Genomic DNA, 17,580 nt, shown 5'->3' on the forward strand with positions numbered 1-17,580 from the left:
GGAATCCTGTTAGTCAGCAGAGAATCCACTCTCTGGTGCTTGCCCAGCTGGCTTGCGTCACACTCTCTCTGGGGGCAGGCAACCTGTAGCTTCTGACGGGGTGGAAGTGTATCCTTAGCTTTCTTCTTCCTTATTTGGATTAGAAGTCAAACCACCTGGGTGTTGGACTACCTGTGTTCAGTATTCTTGGCACTGAGGATTCATGTGGTGGGATGCAGTGAGGCAAACATTGAGCAGGTGTGCAGAAGGAGGGGTTTTCTTCCCCTAGCCCTGAGGTATTGTGTGTTGGGTGTCTGTGGCTACAAGAGAAAGTGAGATCGGCTGCAGCATTGATAAGTCAGTGGCGTGCTCCTAGGCGCTTCACCCATGAAGGACCTTAGCGTAAACAATGAAAGAGTATTTCCAGCTTGACTTTTTTGTTTTTGTTTTGTTTTGTTTTGAGTTGGAGTCTCACTGTACGCTCACAGCTACCACACCTCAATCTGCTGGACTCAGGCAATCCTTCCACCTCAGCCTTCCAAGTAGCTGGAACCACAGATGCATACCGCCATGCCCGGCTAATTTTTTAATTTATTGTAGAGACGAGGCCTCGCCAAGTTGACCAGGCTGGTCTCGAACTCCTGGGCTCAGGCCGTCCTCTCACCTTGGCCTCCCAAAGTGTTGGAATTACAAGCCTGAGCCATTGTGCTTGGCAGATTAGTTCATCATTAAATTTAATGTAATATGAACAATCATGGTGACATGCACAGAGGTGAGGAATCCTGTTCAGACTGGGGAATCAGGGAAGACCACCCTGGAGAAGGTGATGTTTGAGCTGATTTTTTAAAAGTCAGGTGAAGGAGAAGGAAAGGACTTCAGGGACTAGGACATGTAAAGGCATGAAGATCTGAGATAGCATGATGCATGTGAGGAGTCAACATTCGAGTTGTTTTTTAGGGGGTACCAGCCTGAGTTTTCATTTTCTTAGCTGTTTTCTCCCATCACTTTGGTGTGTCTGTTGTGTTATACTGGGAAACGAGGTGTAGATTCCTGAAAGAGGTCTGAGTTGAGACTGAATCTGAACATACTGATACACACACACACACACACACATATTCTTATAAAGTTCTTGACTGAATTTGACTCTTTACTGTGTGAACATTCTCTACCATAAGTGCACACTGTAATTGTTCCCTGCACAGTATTTCCATGGCTTGAACTTGTGTAAAGGTTCACTTTCTGTCACCTCATTTTGAGGTTATGGGCTTCAAAATCTAGTTTTATAATTTATACTTTTTTTTAGCTTACTACCATTTTGAATATTGACAGTGATGTGCTGTGATTTTTTTTGTACTCTCCTTGAGAAAGAATCCATATAGGTTAACTTTTGCAGGAAGAGAGGACATTACATGACGTCTGCAGGCTGTTTATTGGTGTTGTCCATTCCTGTAGCTTAGATTTTCATTGACCATTATTCTCTTATCAAAATACATGGTTGCCAGACGTAGAGGCTCATGCCTGTAATCCCAACACTTTGGGAGGGAGAGGCAAGAGAACTGTCTGAGCCCAGGGGTTCGAGACCACCCTGGGCAACTTGGGTGAGACTTTGTCTCTACAATAAATTAAACAATTAGCCAGGCATGGAGGTGCACACCTATAGTTCCAGCTACTTGGGCAACTCAGGTGGAAGGATTGCCTGAGCTCAGCAGGTTGAGACTGCAGTGGCCATGAGTGTACCACTGCACTCCAGCCTGGGCGACAGAGTGAGACTTTGACTCAGAACAAACATGGTCTTCTGCCTGTTTTTGTGCTTTAAATGTACCTTGAACAAGAAACCTCTCTGCTAATTTGTTCCCTCTAGCTACTCTGAAAATACTTGATGAGGATGTCAGGATTTCATTCATAGTTATTCCAGAGAATGACTTCTTGTGGACAGATTTTGTGATTTTTCCTCCTGAATGCTGCCTTGAAAGCAGGCCCATTCTTCCCTACAGTTGTAAAAACTGGAGAATATTTTGTGAATTCAATTTAGAAAGTGAGTGACCATGCTGAACAGACTGTTTGAGACCCAGAACAGCAAGACTGGTTCAGAGGTTTTGCATTAAAGGAAACATTCAATGAGAAAGTATAGGAGATAGGCTCTCCTTCCCTTAGATCAGCCCAAACTGAAGCCTAGGCTTTGGAGTAAAGAAAGCTTCTCTTCTCCTCTCCTCTGTGTTCTACTCCTTGAACTCTCCTGTCTCAGTATGGCTGCTGATAAAGCCACTGAAAGTAAAAATAATGTAGTTCCATTTTCTTCTTTTTCCCACCAGCATACAGGATGTGCTTTAAGTCTGTATAGTAAGCAAGATTCTTGAAGAGATGAATTGCTCTCTCAGCTTTAGAACAAACTCCAGGGTCAGCAAAGATACTCTCTGCTTCTGTCTGAACTTGTCCCACTTAACTGTGAGAAGTGGACCAAACCGGAGGCAGCTGAGAGTTGGTTTAAGAAGCAGTAGGTGTAAAATGTGTTTCTCAGATAATCTTTGATCTTTCAGAATTGGTTGGTAATAAGGAAGGTATTGACTGATTTCTGTCCCTTCCAGACTTGCCTCACTCCCAGCCACAGTGGTTTTAGGTGAGGGAAGGTATCCACTCATGTAAAGTCATGGATTGTGAGACAGAAAGGTGTACTTTTCTTTGAAGAGAGAGAAAAACTTTCGGGATGAGAGAGTGGTTACTTGTGAGCAGCCTCACAATGGTGGCTTCTTAAAGTCATAGTCCTGGATGAAGCCAACTTTGATCATACGAGGGTAGTAGGAAGACCACCGAAGACTCCCTGGAGATCCAGTGTTCTCCTCCCAGGGCCCCAAATGATGACCAAGACTGGTTGCCCACGAAAGACTAAAGTGGGACTCTGCTGCTTACCTGAGGACCCCTTCAGCATGGCGTATGTCCTCTTGGTGCTGTAACATTCCCAATTATTCCTCTCCCCTTCAGACTGACAGATTTTAAGGATGCAGCAGCTACTACTGGAGGAGTGTGGCGTCTTGCCTGGGCTAGGCCATGAGGCCATGTGTCTATGATGTGGGCCCCTCATGGCCTCAGCAGGAACAGAAAACTATAGTATTGGCCTCCGCCGGAGAAGCAGCTTCAAGCAGAGCGGTCCCTCAGGCTCAGCGCCTGCCCCAACACCTGAGAAACCCTCTGAGGGTAAAGTCTGGTCTCAGGCTCATCAGCAGGTGAAGCCAATCTGGAAGCTGGAAAAGAAGCACGTGGGGACACTTTCAGCAGGGTTGCACTCAGGCCTCTTGGGTGTTCCACCCCAGCCAGCATACTTCGTTTGCCCCAGCACTTTATGTAGCTCTGGGACCACAACTGTCATTGCAGGCCACAGCAACTCTTGTTATCTGCACTCTCTCCCGGACTTGCTCTGTAGTACCCTGTTGTATTGCCGCTCCAACTGTAGGCACAAGCCGTACCAGCAACTGGAGTCTTTCTGCTTACGTTCAAACCCATCAGAAAAAAGACGTTTTTTTCTCCCTCAGAAGAGCCTTCCTGTCAGTCTCACTGCCAATAAGACCACTTCTTCCATGGTCTTCCCTATGGCTCGGCCCATGGCCTCCTCATCCACAGATCCATACCTCTCCCTGGCAGCAGCTGGGGAAAACCCTTCAGGGAAGAGCCTGGCCTCTGCCATCTCAGGGAAGATCCCATCTCCACTGTCCTCCTCCTATAAGCCCATGCTGAATAACAATTCCTTCATGCGGCCAAATAGCACGAAAGTGCCTTTATCACAGGCCACAGAGAGCCTGAAGCCAGTATCCTCACCCAAGACCCAGTCTGTCTCCTGGCATCATTCGGGGGGTACTGGAGACTGTGCACCCCAGCCTGTTGACCACAAGGTGCCCCAAAGCATCGGCACTGTTCTAGATGATGCCATTGCCCATATCTCCCTGTCTACCCCTAGCTCCCTCAACACATCTACCACCAGTGTTGCCTCTTCCTGGTATAACCGGAATAACTTAGCCATGAGGGCAGAGCCAGGTCCCTGTGGCCTGGATGACAACTCTGATTCCCAGGTTCCAGCTAAAGAGATTCAATTCACTGAGGCTGTAAGGAAGTTGACCACAAGAGGCTTTAAGAAAATGCCAAGGCAAGGCTGCCAATTTGAACAATCTTGTTTCCTGAACCCCAGCTTTCAGTGGAACCTTCTCAATAGGAACAGGCAGTGGAAACCTCCTGTACTAGACCAGCAATTTCCTCAGGAGGATGCTGGATCAGATGGTAGGATCCTCCCTGGTGCCTCAGACACCTTGGAATTGGACAATACAGTCTTCTGCACCAAGCGTATCAGCATTCACCTCCTTGCCTCACATGCCAATGCACTCAACCACAGCCCCACCTGTGGATCTGTAATCGACCCCCTACCATTGGGAGAAGACAAAGCTCCACTTCCACCTTCTCCCTCTCAGTCCCTTGGCATAGCTGATGTGGTCACCCGTCTCTCTTCCATACATCTGGACCAATCTGAAAAGGAGGGGCTGGAGGAGACCACAGAGCTGGACTCACCTGGTAGGGTTATTGGGTAAGTTGCAGAGCACCTTTTCTTAAAATTTTAAAATTGTTTTTATAGATACAAGGTCTCCATGTGTTTCCCAGGCTGGTCTTAAACTCCTGGGCTAAAGCAATCTTTATACCTCAGCCTCCCAAACTGCTGAGATTATAGGCATGGGTCACTGCACTTGGCCCTGGAGAGCATTTTTTGGTTCATTTAGTGTAGTAGAACGTATGTGCCATAATTTGGGACATTGTGCTTCTGAAGGTTGGTTTTATTTTTTTTAGCTGCCCTATAATTTTTTTCCCTCCAAGTCAGGATCTTACTCTGTTGCCCAGGCTGGAGTGCAGTGGCATGATCACAGTTTATCACAGTCTCAATCTCCTGGACTCAGGTGTTCTTTCTATCTCAACCTCCCGAGTAGCTGGAGCTACAGGCGCATGCCACCCTGCTTAGATAATTATTTTTTTTGTAGAGATGACATTTTGCTGTGTTGTCCAGGCTCTCTCCTTGGCCTCCCAAAGTGTTGGGATTACAGGCGTGAGTCACTGCACCCAGCTGCCCTAGAATTTTTGGTTTTTACTTTAGGGCAGGGGGTCAGGAAACTATAGCTTGCAGGCCAAATCCTGCTTGTTGCCTGCTTTTGTAAATACAGTTTTATTGGAATGCAGCCTTGCCCATTCATTTACAGTTGTCTACGACTGCTTTCTTGTTACAGTGGTAGAACTGAGTAGTCGTGACAGACTGAATGGACTACAAAACTGAAAATATTTATTATCTGGCCCTTTAGAGAAAAACTTTGCTGACCTTTGTTTTAAGATAAAACCAGAAGAGAAATAAGAATTACAAACACCAAGTGTTGGGGCCTGTGACTTTCCTACCTTTTCTAAACCAAATCAGATTCCCATTCATTGTTGGCATGACAGCCATTCACATTTAGGGCATATACATTGTAGGTTCCTTTCTATGTTTTGTTATTTTTTTGGAACCTTGGTGCAACAGGGCCTTGTTCTGAGTTCTAAGAGAGTGGTCTAGAGACGTTTGAAGTCAATTCTCAGATATTCATTGATGGCTTTTTGTATGCAGAATTTTGTACTTTTATGCTATGAGGTACATCAAAGAAAATGGAAGATGTAGTGCCTCTTTGTAGACTGGTGGAGGTAAGGTTGAGGAACTATGGTTAGACTATAAGCTTTAAGGGTAAGAGAAATGAATTGTGAGGTCCAGGCAAGAGATAGCAGATTGGTAATGGGGAAGAGACAAATATTGGAAGATAAGAATCTAACTATGACCTCTCTTATGGAGTCGGCTGAGCTGAGGGCATGATCCCTTCTTTTAGTTCAGCTACTGACCTCCAGCCAGACCAAGTTGAAACAGAAGATGTAGAAGAAGAACTAGTAGATGGTTTGGAAGACTGCAGTAGCCATGATAATGAAGAGGAGGAGGGTGAGTAGGAAACTCTTTCACTGTCGTCTAGGGTTGGTCATGACCCACTGGGGAAGGGGCTAACAATTGTGTGTACCAGGTCCATGACTCACATTATCACCTATATTAATTATTTGCTTGGGGGGTTTTAAGGGGATAGTGGCTTCTGAGGGACTTTGGTTTCTAGTCTTCCTGTCCCACTGGTCTTGCCTTCTCTCTACTGCTGTTGAGTTCAAGAAAAGAAAGGCAAGGCAGCAAGGTGGTGCTTATAGCTCCCCAAGAGGGGCTGAGCCCAGGATATTCAAGGAAGAGCTGCCTAGGCTTGGGGAGTTTGTGTGGCAGCCTCTTTCAGTCAGAACTTCTATGTTCTTCCCCCAGGTGACTCAGAGTGCTCCTCGTTAAGTGCTGTCTCCCCCAGTGAGTCAGTGGCAGTGATTTCTCGGTGAGTTTTGGTTGTGTAGATCATTGGTGGATGCTCGTCTTCTGTCTCTTCACGATTATAAAGAGATTAACCACCCAAGTCATAAATGGCCCTGAGAACCCTAATGAGCTTTTAACAAGTTTTTGTTTGCAGCTTTAGTTTTTGAACAGGGAGCAATGGGGGCTAGAAACACATCTTATCATTTGGGTTTAAAAGCAGTACCACACTTCTTAGGCAGCAGTTTGGTATTTAAGTTTCAAGAAATTGGTCAAGTAAAAGTTAAATTTGGCTGGGTGTGGTGACTCACACCTGTAATCCCAGCACTTTGGGTGACTGAGATAGGAGAATTGCCTGAGCCAAGGAGTTTGGGACTAGCCTAGGCAACATGGCAGGACCTCATCTCTACAAAAAATAACCTGGACATGGTGGTGCATGCTTGTAATCCCAGCTGCTCGGAAGCCTGAGGTGGAAGGATTGCCTGAGCCCAGGAGTTCAAGGCTCCAGTGAACCACGATCATACCACTACATTCCAGCCTAGGCAGCAGAGTGAGATCCTGACTCAAAAATTTTAAAATGTCAAATTATTTCAAGAAGTATTTAAAAAATTAATGACCTTCTGCTTTTTGGTAACAGGATAAGCAAAAAATAATGATAACCAATGAATTAAGAAACACGCTGTTTGAGGTGAATTCTTAGTCCTTTCTAGGCCACCTGCATGAGGGTAATTGCTACTTTGAACTGTAAAATGTGTCCCACTATCAGAAACAGTTGTGAGATACCCCACTAATTGGAGCTTTTTAAAATGCTCTTTTGTTCCCTTCTGAGATTAGTTTTATTTTGGGAAATAAGACTGACATTAAAATTAGTAATAAAAAATTAAATAAAAAATTTTATAGCTTTAGGCCAGACATGGTGGCTCATGCCTGTAATCCCAGCACTTTGGGAGGCCGACGTGAGAGGATTGCCTGAGCCCATGGGTTCGAGACCAGCCTGGGCACTTGGCGAGACCTCATCTCTACAATTTAAAAAAAGATTTAACTTATTTTCCTTGATTTTTAGCAGTCTTAAATTCTGATACTCAGTAAATTCAAAGCCTTTGAAGAAAAAGTTTTGGAAATGAGGAATAGAGTTAAATTAATTAGAATTTTTTTCATTGGGAATTAGTATTTAACTTGACCTAATAAAATTTATTAACCATCTTTAAGATTTAAAAAACTGAAATGTGTCATATACAGTGCCTGTTTCTGTTGTGCTGAAAATAATAACAGGTAAAGTGACTTTTTGTAAGCTAAAAATTGATGTTATAATGTTTGTGGATTATATCTACTCAGTTCTAGAGAGTAATAGCTGTTCTCTTCATTTTTCAGTGTTATTTAAAGGAATGGTCACGGTCTATCAGCTTGGATGTGACAGATAGTTGAAGTGTTTGCTATTTGACACCCTTTGAGATAGCCTTGGCCAAACCCTTGTTGAATAACAGTAGAGACCCCCATGGCCCACTGCCCCAGATTCCCAGCCATGTTTATCAGATCCAGATTTGTGTTACCATACAGTTACATAAAAACCCAGTGTCACAGATCATTTCCATATGAAGAGAAGCATTAACCTTCCATGAATCTTTATATGAACTTAAACACAAAAGGAGTTAGTATCATTGTTTTCTTTCTGGTTTTTTATCCTTTTTCTTTTTAAAAGTCTCTACACCTCTTCTCAAATTTTTTTGGTGGTTTTCCTCCTTTATAATTATTCCATTGTTCTTTTTATCTCCTCATTTACTTCTTTGTCTTAGAGTATTGTATTCTTCTACTAGTACCCACCCAAACTCATTTCTTCCTCTCAGAGCCACTCTTTTCAGGGATTTCGCCAGCAATTTTGGAGCTGTATTAGAGAATGAGGTGTTGGAAAACTTTGTCTTTAGGTGATATTTAATGGTGTGACTGTGTGTAGGTTAGCCTTAGCACATTATAGATTAATAATCACAAAAAAACTATTGAGCACTTGTCTTTTTCTAGAATCCAATTTAAAAGACAGCATTCAGAAAGAAAATGTACATAATTTTGACAACACTTCAGGACTGTTGTTTCCTTTTCTCTGCTATGTGTTTGTTTTTCATCTTAGGAACTATGTGGAAATTCTGACCAAAACCCTTTCCAGTCATGAGAAAGTTGTTCGACCAGCCCTCATCTACAGTCTCTTCCCCAATGTGCCCCCTACCATCTATTTTGGCACTCGGGATGAAAGAGGTAAACCCAGTGTCAAAGCCCACAAGAGCCCCAGGAGAAGGTGGCTAGCTAAGTTGGGAGGAGGTGGCAACAGGTGGGAGAGGGTTTCCAGAATGGCTATGGCAGTTGTCAGACTACTCAGTTCCCCATGTTGTCATAGGTCCAGTGTAACCTTTTTCTTGTCTCTCCTTTAGCTGACCCTACTCAGATGCATAATCTCACGCTTAGTTCATATTCTCTAACCTTGTTGCTTTCTCCTTTCAACCCCTTTGCTCTTTGCTCCTCATTCCTACACAGCCCCCTTTCTTCTGTGTGCTCCTCTGAAACCCTGATCTGGAGCAATAGTTGGTGACCTGCCTATCCAGGGAGGGAGGGCAGCAGTGTCATCTATTTTGTCTTCTCACCATGACTTTTCTTTTCCTCTCCACCCTTCATTCCCCCACCTTGTGCATTTCCCTCAGTGGAGAAGCTTCCCTGGGAGCAGAGAAAGCTGCTTCGGTGGAAGATGAGCACAGTGACCCCCAACATTGTCAAGCAGACCATTGGACGGTCCCACTTCAAAATCAGCAAAAGTGAGTAACTTGCCTTGCTGTACATCTACCTGTCGCTTTGCCCCAACAGATGCGTTTTGGAGAGAGGCAGTGCCCTAGCTACTTCATGTTATGTAGGGACAGCTGGGGACCCTGTCTTGACATTTACAACCTCATAGGAGGGCACAACTCTGAAAGCCCTCTGGGCTGAGCTTATTGTTCAAAATTGGGAGACAGAGGGCCATTGTTCTGTCCCTAGTCACAAGGCCTCATGTAGGACAGCTCCATGGCAACTCTTTGAAAACTGAGTCTGGGAGCTGTGCCCAGGCCCAGTGGTATTTCTGGTGGAGCCTCTGGGCCCCTCTATGTCCTAGGGACTGAGCTCCTAGCAGGACTGACTTCCTGATATGCCTTCTACAGGAAACGATGACTGGCTAGGCTGCTGGGGTCACCACATGAAGTCTCCTGGTTTCAGATCCATTCGAGAGCATCAGAAGGTAGGGACACTTTCTGAGGAGCTGTTCCCCTGGACTTTGGACTAGACCGGAGGAGGGTGGTGCTGGGGGTGGGGGACAGGGTTTGGGAAGACAGGGATGGCCACTGAAACATCAGGAAGGTTTATGGAGGAGAAAGTACCAGAGGGGAGTGCGGTGTGAGACCCTAGTGGATCGTGAACTCTCCAGTTCAGCTGCAGTGTCAGTTGTAGCCTCTGAAAGCTTTTTCAGCTGAGTACCATGGTTCATGCCTGTAATCCCAGTTCTCTGGGAGGCAGGAGGGTTGCTTGGGCTCAGGAGTTCAAGACCAGGCTGGGAAACATAGCAATCTTATTTCTATAAAAAAAAATTAGCTGGGCATGGTGACATGCACTTGTAGCCACTTGAGAGGAGGGGGTGGGAGGATTGGCTGACCCCAGGAGGTCCAGGCTGCAGTGAGCTGTGATAATGCCACTGCACTCAAAGTACAGTGAAACCCCAACTCAAGTGAGTGAAAAACCCCAACTCAAGAAAAAAAAGTTACTTTTTTTCTCTAATGTGTCTTGAGGTGCATTGTCTGTTTTTAGTTTATTATGTTTCCCCTATAGCCACTGCACATTGCCTCTATTCCCAAGCTGAACACGTATAAAGAGGACTTCTGGTCTTATGTTGGAATGAATGAGTCCCTTGCCCCCAAGAGTCCCTTGTCCTCATCCCGTGTTCTGTCATGGAAAAAGATTTAACAACTTTTTTTTTGCCCTTAAGGTGAATATCCGATCTTAATCATTATTATATTTTGTTTGTGTCTTAATCATCTTTTGGTGAGTTGCTTAGCAGTTGTTTACATGAAGACCATTAGGTAGTGATGGTAAGGTAGAACAGGAGCTTGGAATGCTACTAAGGAAGTTGGAATGTATATTGAGTCTTGTCATCTTCCTCATGCTTCCAATCTTTGTCTTTTCTGTAGCTAAATCACTTCCCAGGCTCATTCCAGATTGGGAGGAAGGACAGGCTGTGGCGAAATCTATCTCGCATGCAGAGCCGTTTTGGCAAGAAGGAATTCAGTTTCTTCCCCCAGTCCTTTATCCTGCCCCAGGATGCCAAGCTCCTACGCAAAGCCTGGGAGAGCAGTAGCCGCCAAAAGTGGATTGTGAAACCAGTGAGTGGATTATAGCGGGCAGGAGACTATGGTCTGAGAGTGAGAACAGCAGAGTATTGGGCCCAGACAAAGCTCGTCTCCTTTCCACTTTACTTTTAGCCGGCATCAGCTCGAGGTATTGGCATCCAGGTCATCCACAAGTGGAGTCAGCTCCCCAAGCGAAGGCCTCTCCTAGTACAGAGGTGAGCATATCTCTAGTGCACAGCACCTCTCCCAACCTCCCCACCTCCTTGCCCTCAAGGTTTCCTTCTTACAATGTTATTCTGCTCTTTGTCCTCCCAGCCAAAGACCTTCCTTAGCCAACTGTTTTAAGGTCTTTATCTTGGGGACTTTAGCTGGCTTTTGCCTTAGCTCGATTATACACTGAGCCATATCATCTGGCTGGATGAGAAGCTGGCCTTTCCCTATGTAGGTATCTACACAAACCCTACCTCATCAGCGGCAGCAAGTTTGATTTGCGGATCTATGTTTACGTCACTTCGTATGATCCTCTACGGATTTACCTCTTTTCAGATGGACTTGTCCGCTTTGCCAGTTGCAAGTATGTGATAGTGGTGAGGTATCACTGTGACAGTAATGGGGATTTTATTTTCCTCAGAGGGAGGGACACTAGAGGACATCAAACAGAAAAATAACAAATGTTTTGGTCATTTTTGTCAGTGAAGGGGAAGGCAGAGAATGGGAAATAAGGAGGTTCTTTGCTCTTGAATTGGGGGACGGTCTTCCTGCAGAACTGAGATGTAGGATAAAGGAGATGAGTAGCTGGACGGTCTTCCTGCAGAACTGAGATGTAGGATAAAGGAGATGAGTAGCTGTGGTTTCTAGAATTGTGCTTACAGATACAGTCTCAGACCCTGTGGATCTAAAAAGATCTGTGTATTTGTCCTTTACTTCTTCAGGACTTGGGGAAATGATAGGCTTATTCTCTTATCTGCTTTCTCATCCTGCCATTCTTTCTCCTCACTTGCAGGTATTCTCCTTCCATGAAGAGCCTTGGCAATAAGTTCATGCACCTGACCAACTACAGTGTCAATAAAAAGAATGCTGAGTACCAGGCCAATGCAGATGAAACGGCCTGCCAGGGGCACAAATGGTACTGAGGAGAGAGTGTCCCAGTTCACTGAAGGCCTAGAGGAGTACAGGGTTCTGGGGCTTTGGAAGGTTCAGAGGGAAGATGAGGAGGATTAATATAAGACCTAAAGATTATATAAACATTTGTCAATTCAGAATTGGTTCGTTTGCATCCAAGTTAATTTCTTTTTTAATTCAGAATGTCAGAGGAAGAGATGAAAATGCTTTAGGTCTCTTATTCCTTTTTCTTTCTCTTTTCTTCATCGCTCATTCCTAGACTATAGCCCCAAGTACTCCCTCCTCCTCCCTCTGCAGGGCACTGAAGGCTTTGTGGAACTACCTGAGCCAGAAGGGAGTCAATAGTGATGCCATCTGGGAGAAGATAAAAGATGTTGTTGTCAAAACTATCATCTCGTGAGTCATTACTGCCACTCTGGGTGAGGGACCTGCCACTGAACCCTTCCTTTCTCATTGGCCTCTACACTGCTGTGCCCCAGACTTTGACTGGAGATTTGACTTTGTTGAGGTTCTGTTTTGAGGACAGGGTATACGAAAGAATGACTAGAGTTAAATTCCACTTGTCTACTGAACTTAATCCCCAGAAACTGGTCCCAGATCAGAGATGTCTCTTGAGAGCCACTGTTTCTGGGCTGCTTCTGCCTGCCTATCTCTAGACCACTCTGCTGGAAGGGCAGCTCTGGGTAGGGCCCTCTGGGAGGAGCTGACCTAAATATTTCCTTTTCCTTATGACCAGGTCAGAGCCCTACGTGACCAGCCTGCTCAAGATGTATGTGCGGCGGCCCTATAGCTGCCACGAGCTCTTTGGTTTTGACATCATGCTGGATGAGAACCTCAAACCCTGGGTCCTGGAAGTCAACATTTCCCCGAGGTAGGTGGTATTCTCAGGTCACTTACAGACAGTAGAATCCTTCTTAAATCCTCATGATCCCATTGCTGCTCCAGTATGTTGTTGCTTTTGAGTCGATCCCTACCACTTGCTCTTCTCTGGCATGCCAAGGTCATGGGCAGGTTGACCGCCCTGGGTGAGGATATTTACTTTGTTTGGGACCAGAGACACAATGATGATCATGCATTTGGATGTTTGAGCACTTTTCATCTTAGGGAAGTCAAAGGGTAAATGGGGCTAGCCCTGACTCGGACATATAACCAGAAACTGTTTTTGGAGTGCTGCTCTGACTACTCTTTGTATCCTTTCCCTGAAGCCTCCACTCCAGCTCACCACTAGACATCAGCATCAAAGGCCAGATGATCCGTGACCTTCTGAACCTGGCAGGTTTTGTCCTGCCCAATGCAGAGGATGTCATTTCAAGTCCCAGCAGCTCCAGCAGCTCCACTACCAGGTTAGCCCTCTTGCTTCCTTGAGGCTTGGTTGGCAGCAGGAATGGCCCCAGTGTGATTTCTGGGCGGGGGAAGGTTCTGCGCTTTTCCTCCTGCCTGGTCTCCCTTGCTGCTCAATCTGCTGCTATAGGCCACTCGCACACCACTGCCATGTCAGTGCCCCTAAAAGTATGTTTAGTTATGTTGCTCCCCTGCTCAGAAACCACAGGGCTTGGGAATCAAATATAAACACTGTCAATAGGGGCGCGTTCCTGTAGTCCCAACTACTCGGGAGACTGAGGCAGGAAGATCACATGAGGCCAGGAGTTTGAGGCTGTAGTATGCTATGATGGTTATGCCTGTGAATAGCCATTGCACTCCAGCCTGGGCAACATAGTGATATCCTGTCTCAAAAAATTAAACTTCTTACCTGGGCATTGGAGGTCCCAGTCTCCTGTCTCTAGGCTTTTCTCTTTACTCCTTCCCTGTCTCCTGTGCTTTGACAAACTGGATCAGTCAGAACCTCAAGATTGGTAGGATCCTAAGGAGTCAGAGAGGAGTCCAGTCTCCTCTTTGAAATGTTCATTGCTGCTTGTTCTTCCCCCATAGTATTCTTGTCTCTTCTCAAAGGATGTCTTCCTCATGAAATGCCCCTCAGCGAGACCTACCTGTTGCAACCTCACCTATCCATCAAAGCCTAGCTCAGGATATCATCAAGAAGCCACTCTGTGTGGCCTTTTTCTCCATATCCCCCAAGCCTTGGAACCACTCTTGAGGGGAGGGAGCTAATATTTAGTTAGTACCAAAATGTGTAAGGAATAATCTATAACTTATCATCCCAACTCTATGAGGTATCTGCAGTTTGTGGATGAGAAAACTGAAGATCACTGGGATTAAGTAACCCACTCAACTAGAGAGTGGTAGAACTGGAATTCAAATCCTGGTTTGCCTAATAACAAAACTTGTTTTTTTCACTATACCTCATAGACTCATGTTTGGCTCTGTTGTGTGGTTGTCATTTGACTTATTCCACTTGCCATACCTTAATCTCTTGGAGGCAGGGCTGCTTTTCGGACATCTTTTGTTGTTTTTGTTGTTATTATTATTATATTAAGCCAACTATGTCTGACTGACCCTGGGACTCCTGGACTCAAGTGATCCTCCAGCTTCAACCTTCTGGGTAACTGGGAGTACAGGCACGTACCACTGCGCCTGGTTATCTTTGTGTCTCTCTCAGTAGAAATCATAGCAATGTGGTAACATGGATGATGAAACTGAGGTACAGGAAGGTTAAGCCACTGCCCAGGGCCATACAGCTGGTAGAGCAGAACTGAATGTATAGTAAGTATTCACTGAATTAAACTAAAATGAAGTGCACAGTGATTAGGCTGATTCTAGGGTCCTCATTTTTAATCATTCAAATTCAGCCTGAAGAAAGTGGTTTGTACTCTTAGTTCTTCTATAGTATTTAATATTTGGTGACTCTCAGGCTACCTGAGTGGAGTGCATTTTAGTCTGATCTACTCAAGTAACAAATATCTGTTCATATTTTTGTGTTCTCTTGAGAAGGGTGTCTTCCTGGGCTGGACCTTCTCTCCATATTTTCTCAGGATGTAAGTTGCTGACCTTACCTTTTGCTTTCTTTCTGTCCCCTGCCTTAGCCTGTCCAGCTCTCCCCGGGACAAATGTCGAATGGCTCCAGAGCATTTCACTGCACAGAAGATGAAGAAAGCCTATTATCTGACCCAGAAAATTCCTGATCAGGTAGGAGGTTGGTCATCCCCCCAAGTGTCAGCAGAAAGCTTCCCTGGCCAAATATTTAGGACCACAAGGCAAACAGTTTTTCCTCTCTCTAGAGCAGGATTTCCTATCCCAGATCTGTGATACCCTTGATGTGCGGAGATCTGATGTGCATGTATGTCATTTTGGGAGAGAGTTGATGGTTTTTATCATGTTTTCAAGAACTCTTAGCTCTTAGCAAAATGCTGTTCTTGTTGTCCAGTCTGTAGACCTTTACCCTTTGTGTTTCTTTGCCTGGAGGTACAGTGAGACCTCAGGTGGCTTGACATTCTTAGAGCAGAAAAGGGAGCCAGATATAAGAGTGGCAGACAAATCTGTGGTTAAATCTTAGTTGCCAGATCCTGATCTTGACTATATCCAATGAACCACTTAACTTGCGATCCTGTGACTCCTCTGACCCCATACAAGAGGCTCTTCCCCCACAAACTAAGTTCAGTAAATTTAGGAACAGATGAGGTACAGAACTGGCCCACCAGGATGCCTTAGTGGTCCCAAAAGAGTCCCAGAACAGCAGGACTGTACTCCCTGTCCCCTAGTTTCTTAATTCTTTGTCTCTGGCTAGTACTCTCTGTCATACCTTCTCCTTCCCTGTTCCTTGGGCCATAGGACTTCTATGCAACTGTGCTGGATGTCCTGACACCAGATGATGTTCGGATTCTGGTTGAGATGGAAGATGAGTTTTCTCGGCGTGGTCAATTTGAACGAATTTTTCCTTCTCGGATCTCCTCCCGCTATCTCCGCTTTTTTGAGCAGCCACGATATTTCAACATTCTCACTACCCAATGGGAACAGAAATACCATGGCAACAAGCTCAAAGGTAATGTGCCTTCCTTGTCCTCAGGAGGCCATGTTTAGTGAGAGATTAAATCCTTGTAGACCAAGAAATGTGCCTTTCTTGCAAGAAAAATTGACCAATCGATTCCACCCTCTTAAGTCCCAACTCCTGCTAATCTTGTCCTAGGAGTAGATCTGCTTCGGAGTTGGTGCTACAAAGGGTTCCACACAGGAGTTATCTCTGATTCTGCTCCAGTGGTGAGTGGTGCCAGTGTTGGGGGACAGCTCCTTCTCAGGCCTTTCCCTCTTCTGCCTTAGAGTGCAGCAGGAGTTGGGTTGCAGGTACAGACTCTCTCACTTCTCCCCTTGGCCCTGCCTCTGTGTCTCATGACTGTTTTCCTTTCAATGGAAGACTTACCTCCAGGATTCCCTGGGTGCCTTTCTTTCAAAAATCAAAAAGCGCTTTGTAGCCTCTACTTCTTGTCTGATTCAGTAGAGAACTAAGACACTTACCTACATGGGGCCATGCCTTGAAGGGTAGGGAAAGGGAGAAACATGATCACTGAGGGGTAGAACTGGAAAGAGGCACAAGATCCCAGACACTCCTTCCTTGACTCCACTCCCTCCTTGACTTCCTTGGCCCTTTTGGCATCATTGCTTTCTTTGCTTTTAGTGGTCTCTCCCGACATCACTTCTGACTGTCTCAAAGGGTGACATGATGCTCAATGCCTTCAGCAAATTGGAGACTGGCAAGCTAGGGTGAGTGGTGCAGGGACAAGGGAAGGGCTGTTGGTCGTATCTGGGAAGTTTTCTTCCTTCCTCTCTTCTCAGACCGAAAGATCAGCATTCTCCAGCGGGAGGTTGGTGGGACTGTCAGAATATGCAGCTACAATATCCTCTTCCTGGGGGCTCTTGGTATGCCCAGTGAAGCTGAGCTGGAGGACAGAAGTACCTGCTAAAGCGGCCACTTTCAGCCATACCCACTAACTGTAGGAAACCTTAGCTCTCCTATCCCCACCCACATTAACACTTGCACTTAAGTTCTCAAGCTTTCAAATAAATGCGATTTTTTTCATGGTTATTAATATAGCCATATAATTATGGTCTACAACACCCTACTGTAGTAAATGCCTGGTCCAGACTCTGAAGGCAGAGCTTAAGTTAAAGTTTCAACTATACACAGTGTCTCAGCCATTTCTTTCCTTACCTGTTCCTTTCAGAAAACACAGCTCTTCCGAGGGAAGCCTGTTACTTTCTGAAGATGGTACCACACCCAAGCCCAAGAGGACTCAAGCTGGCTTTTCCCCATGCCCCAGGAAACCCAGTCCCTCAAAAGACAGTGAGGACACCAGCAAAGAGCCCACCCACTCTACCCAGACATTTCCTGTAATCAAGTACTCTGGACGGACTTCAAAACTTTCTGCTTCCTCCACTTCCCAGTCAACCAGTGACTCTCTTCTGGCTGTAAGCCCATAATTGGCCTCTCTCCACAAGCCCTACCCAGGAGCACCAGCGTCAGCTACCTCATGGGAACCGGCCTGCTGACCAACCTGAACCTCTATCCCCTCCACTTTGTTCCTCCTCAGAATATTTTTTGAAGTGGTTGTATTGCAGAGATGGGTATTTGTAGGGCTAGGGGGATGGTGGTGATGGGGAGAAGGTGAAGAAGGTTCGTCCTCTGTCACCTGCCTGCCTGGCTGGCACCTCATATCTCAGCAGAGAAGCCAATGATGGTCACACAGCCTTATAAAGCAGGATTTGGTTTCTACCATCAGAGAGCCATGTGTGGTTTGTTTTGGGCCTTGGTGCAGTTGTTGAATTGTAGCTCGAGGAGAAAACATACTAAACAGA

General features: G+C 45.5%; 1 protein-coding gene across 3 annotated transcripts in view; it reads left to right on the top strand.

The window, feature by feature from the left end:
• The window catches only part of TTLL4 (tubulin tyrosine ligase like 4), a 31,819-nt gene extending 14,239 nt beyond the window's left edge, over nt 1-17,580 (top strand). Inside the window, exons 2-19 of one of the 3 annotated variants that reach the window (XM_021712797.1) lie at nt 2,959-4,546; nt 5,856-5,962; nt 6,320-6,383; nt 8,481-8,605; nt 9,046-9,156; nt 9,535-9,611; nt 10,555-10,746; nt 10,846-10,928; nt 11,159-11,287; nt 11,717-11,839; nt 12,133-12,231; nt 12,572-12,706; nt 13,041-13,178; nt 14,817-14,919; nt 15,562-15,772; nt 15,917-15,987; nt 16,403-16,488; nt 16,950-17,580. In XM_021712797.1, the coding sequence (XP_021568472.1) occupies nt 3,057-4,546; nt 5,856-5,962; nt 6,320-6,383; nt 8,481-8,605; nt 9,046-9,156; nt 9,535-9,611; nt 10,555-10,746; nt 10,846-10,928; nt 11,159-11,287; nt 11,717-11,839; nt 12,133-12,231; nt 12,572-12,706; nt 13,041-13,178; nt 14,817-14,919; nt 15,562-15,772; nt 15,917-15,987; nt 16,403-16,488; nt 16,950-17,205 (3,600 nt within the window). In that variant the 5' untranslated portion in view covers nt 2,959-3,056 and the 3' untranslated portion in view covers nt 17,206-17,580. Of the gene's footprint in view, nt 1-2,950; nt 4,547-5,855; nt 5,963-6,319; nt 6,384-8,480; nt 8,606-9,045; nt 9,157-9,534; nt 9,612-10,554; nt 10,747-10,845; nt 10,929-11,158; nt 11,288-11,716; nt 11,840-12,132; nt 12,232-12,571; nt 12,707-13,040; nt 13,179-14,816; nt 14,920-15,561; nt 15,773-15,916; nt 15,988-16,402; nt 16,489-16,949 lie in introns of those variants that run through there. The other 2 variants (XM_008058860.1, XM_008058859.2) reach the window with 2 other exon arrangements.

The sequence above is a fragment of the Carlito syrichta genome, unplaced genomic scaffold, assembly GCF_000164805.1.
Source record: "Carlito syrichta isolate Samal-C Ts95f unplaced genomic scaffold, Tarsius_syrichta-2.0.1 Scaffold303646, whole genome shotgun sequence".
In the NCBI taxonomy this organism is placed as follows: domain Eukaryota; kingdom Metazoa; phylum Chordata; class Mammalia; order Primates; family Tarsiidae; genus Carlito; species Carlito syrichta.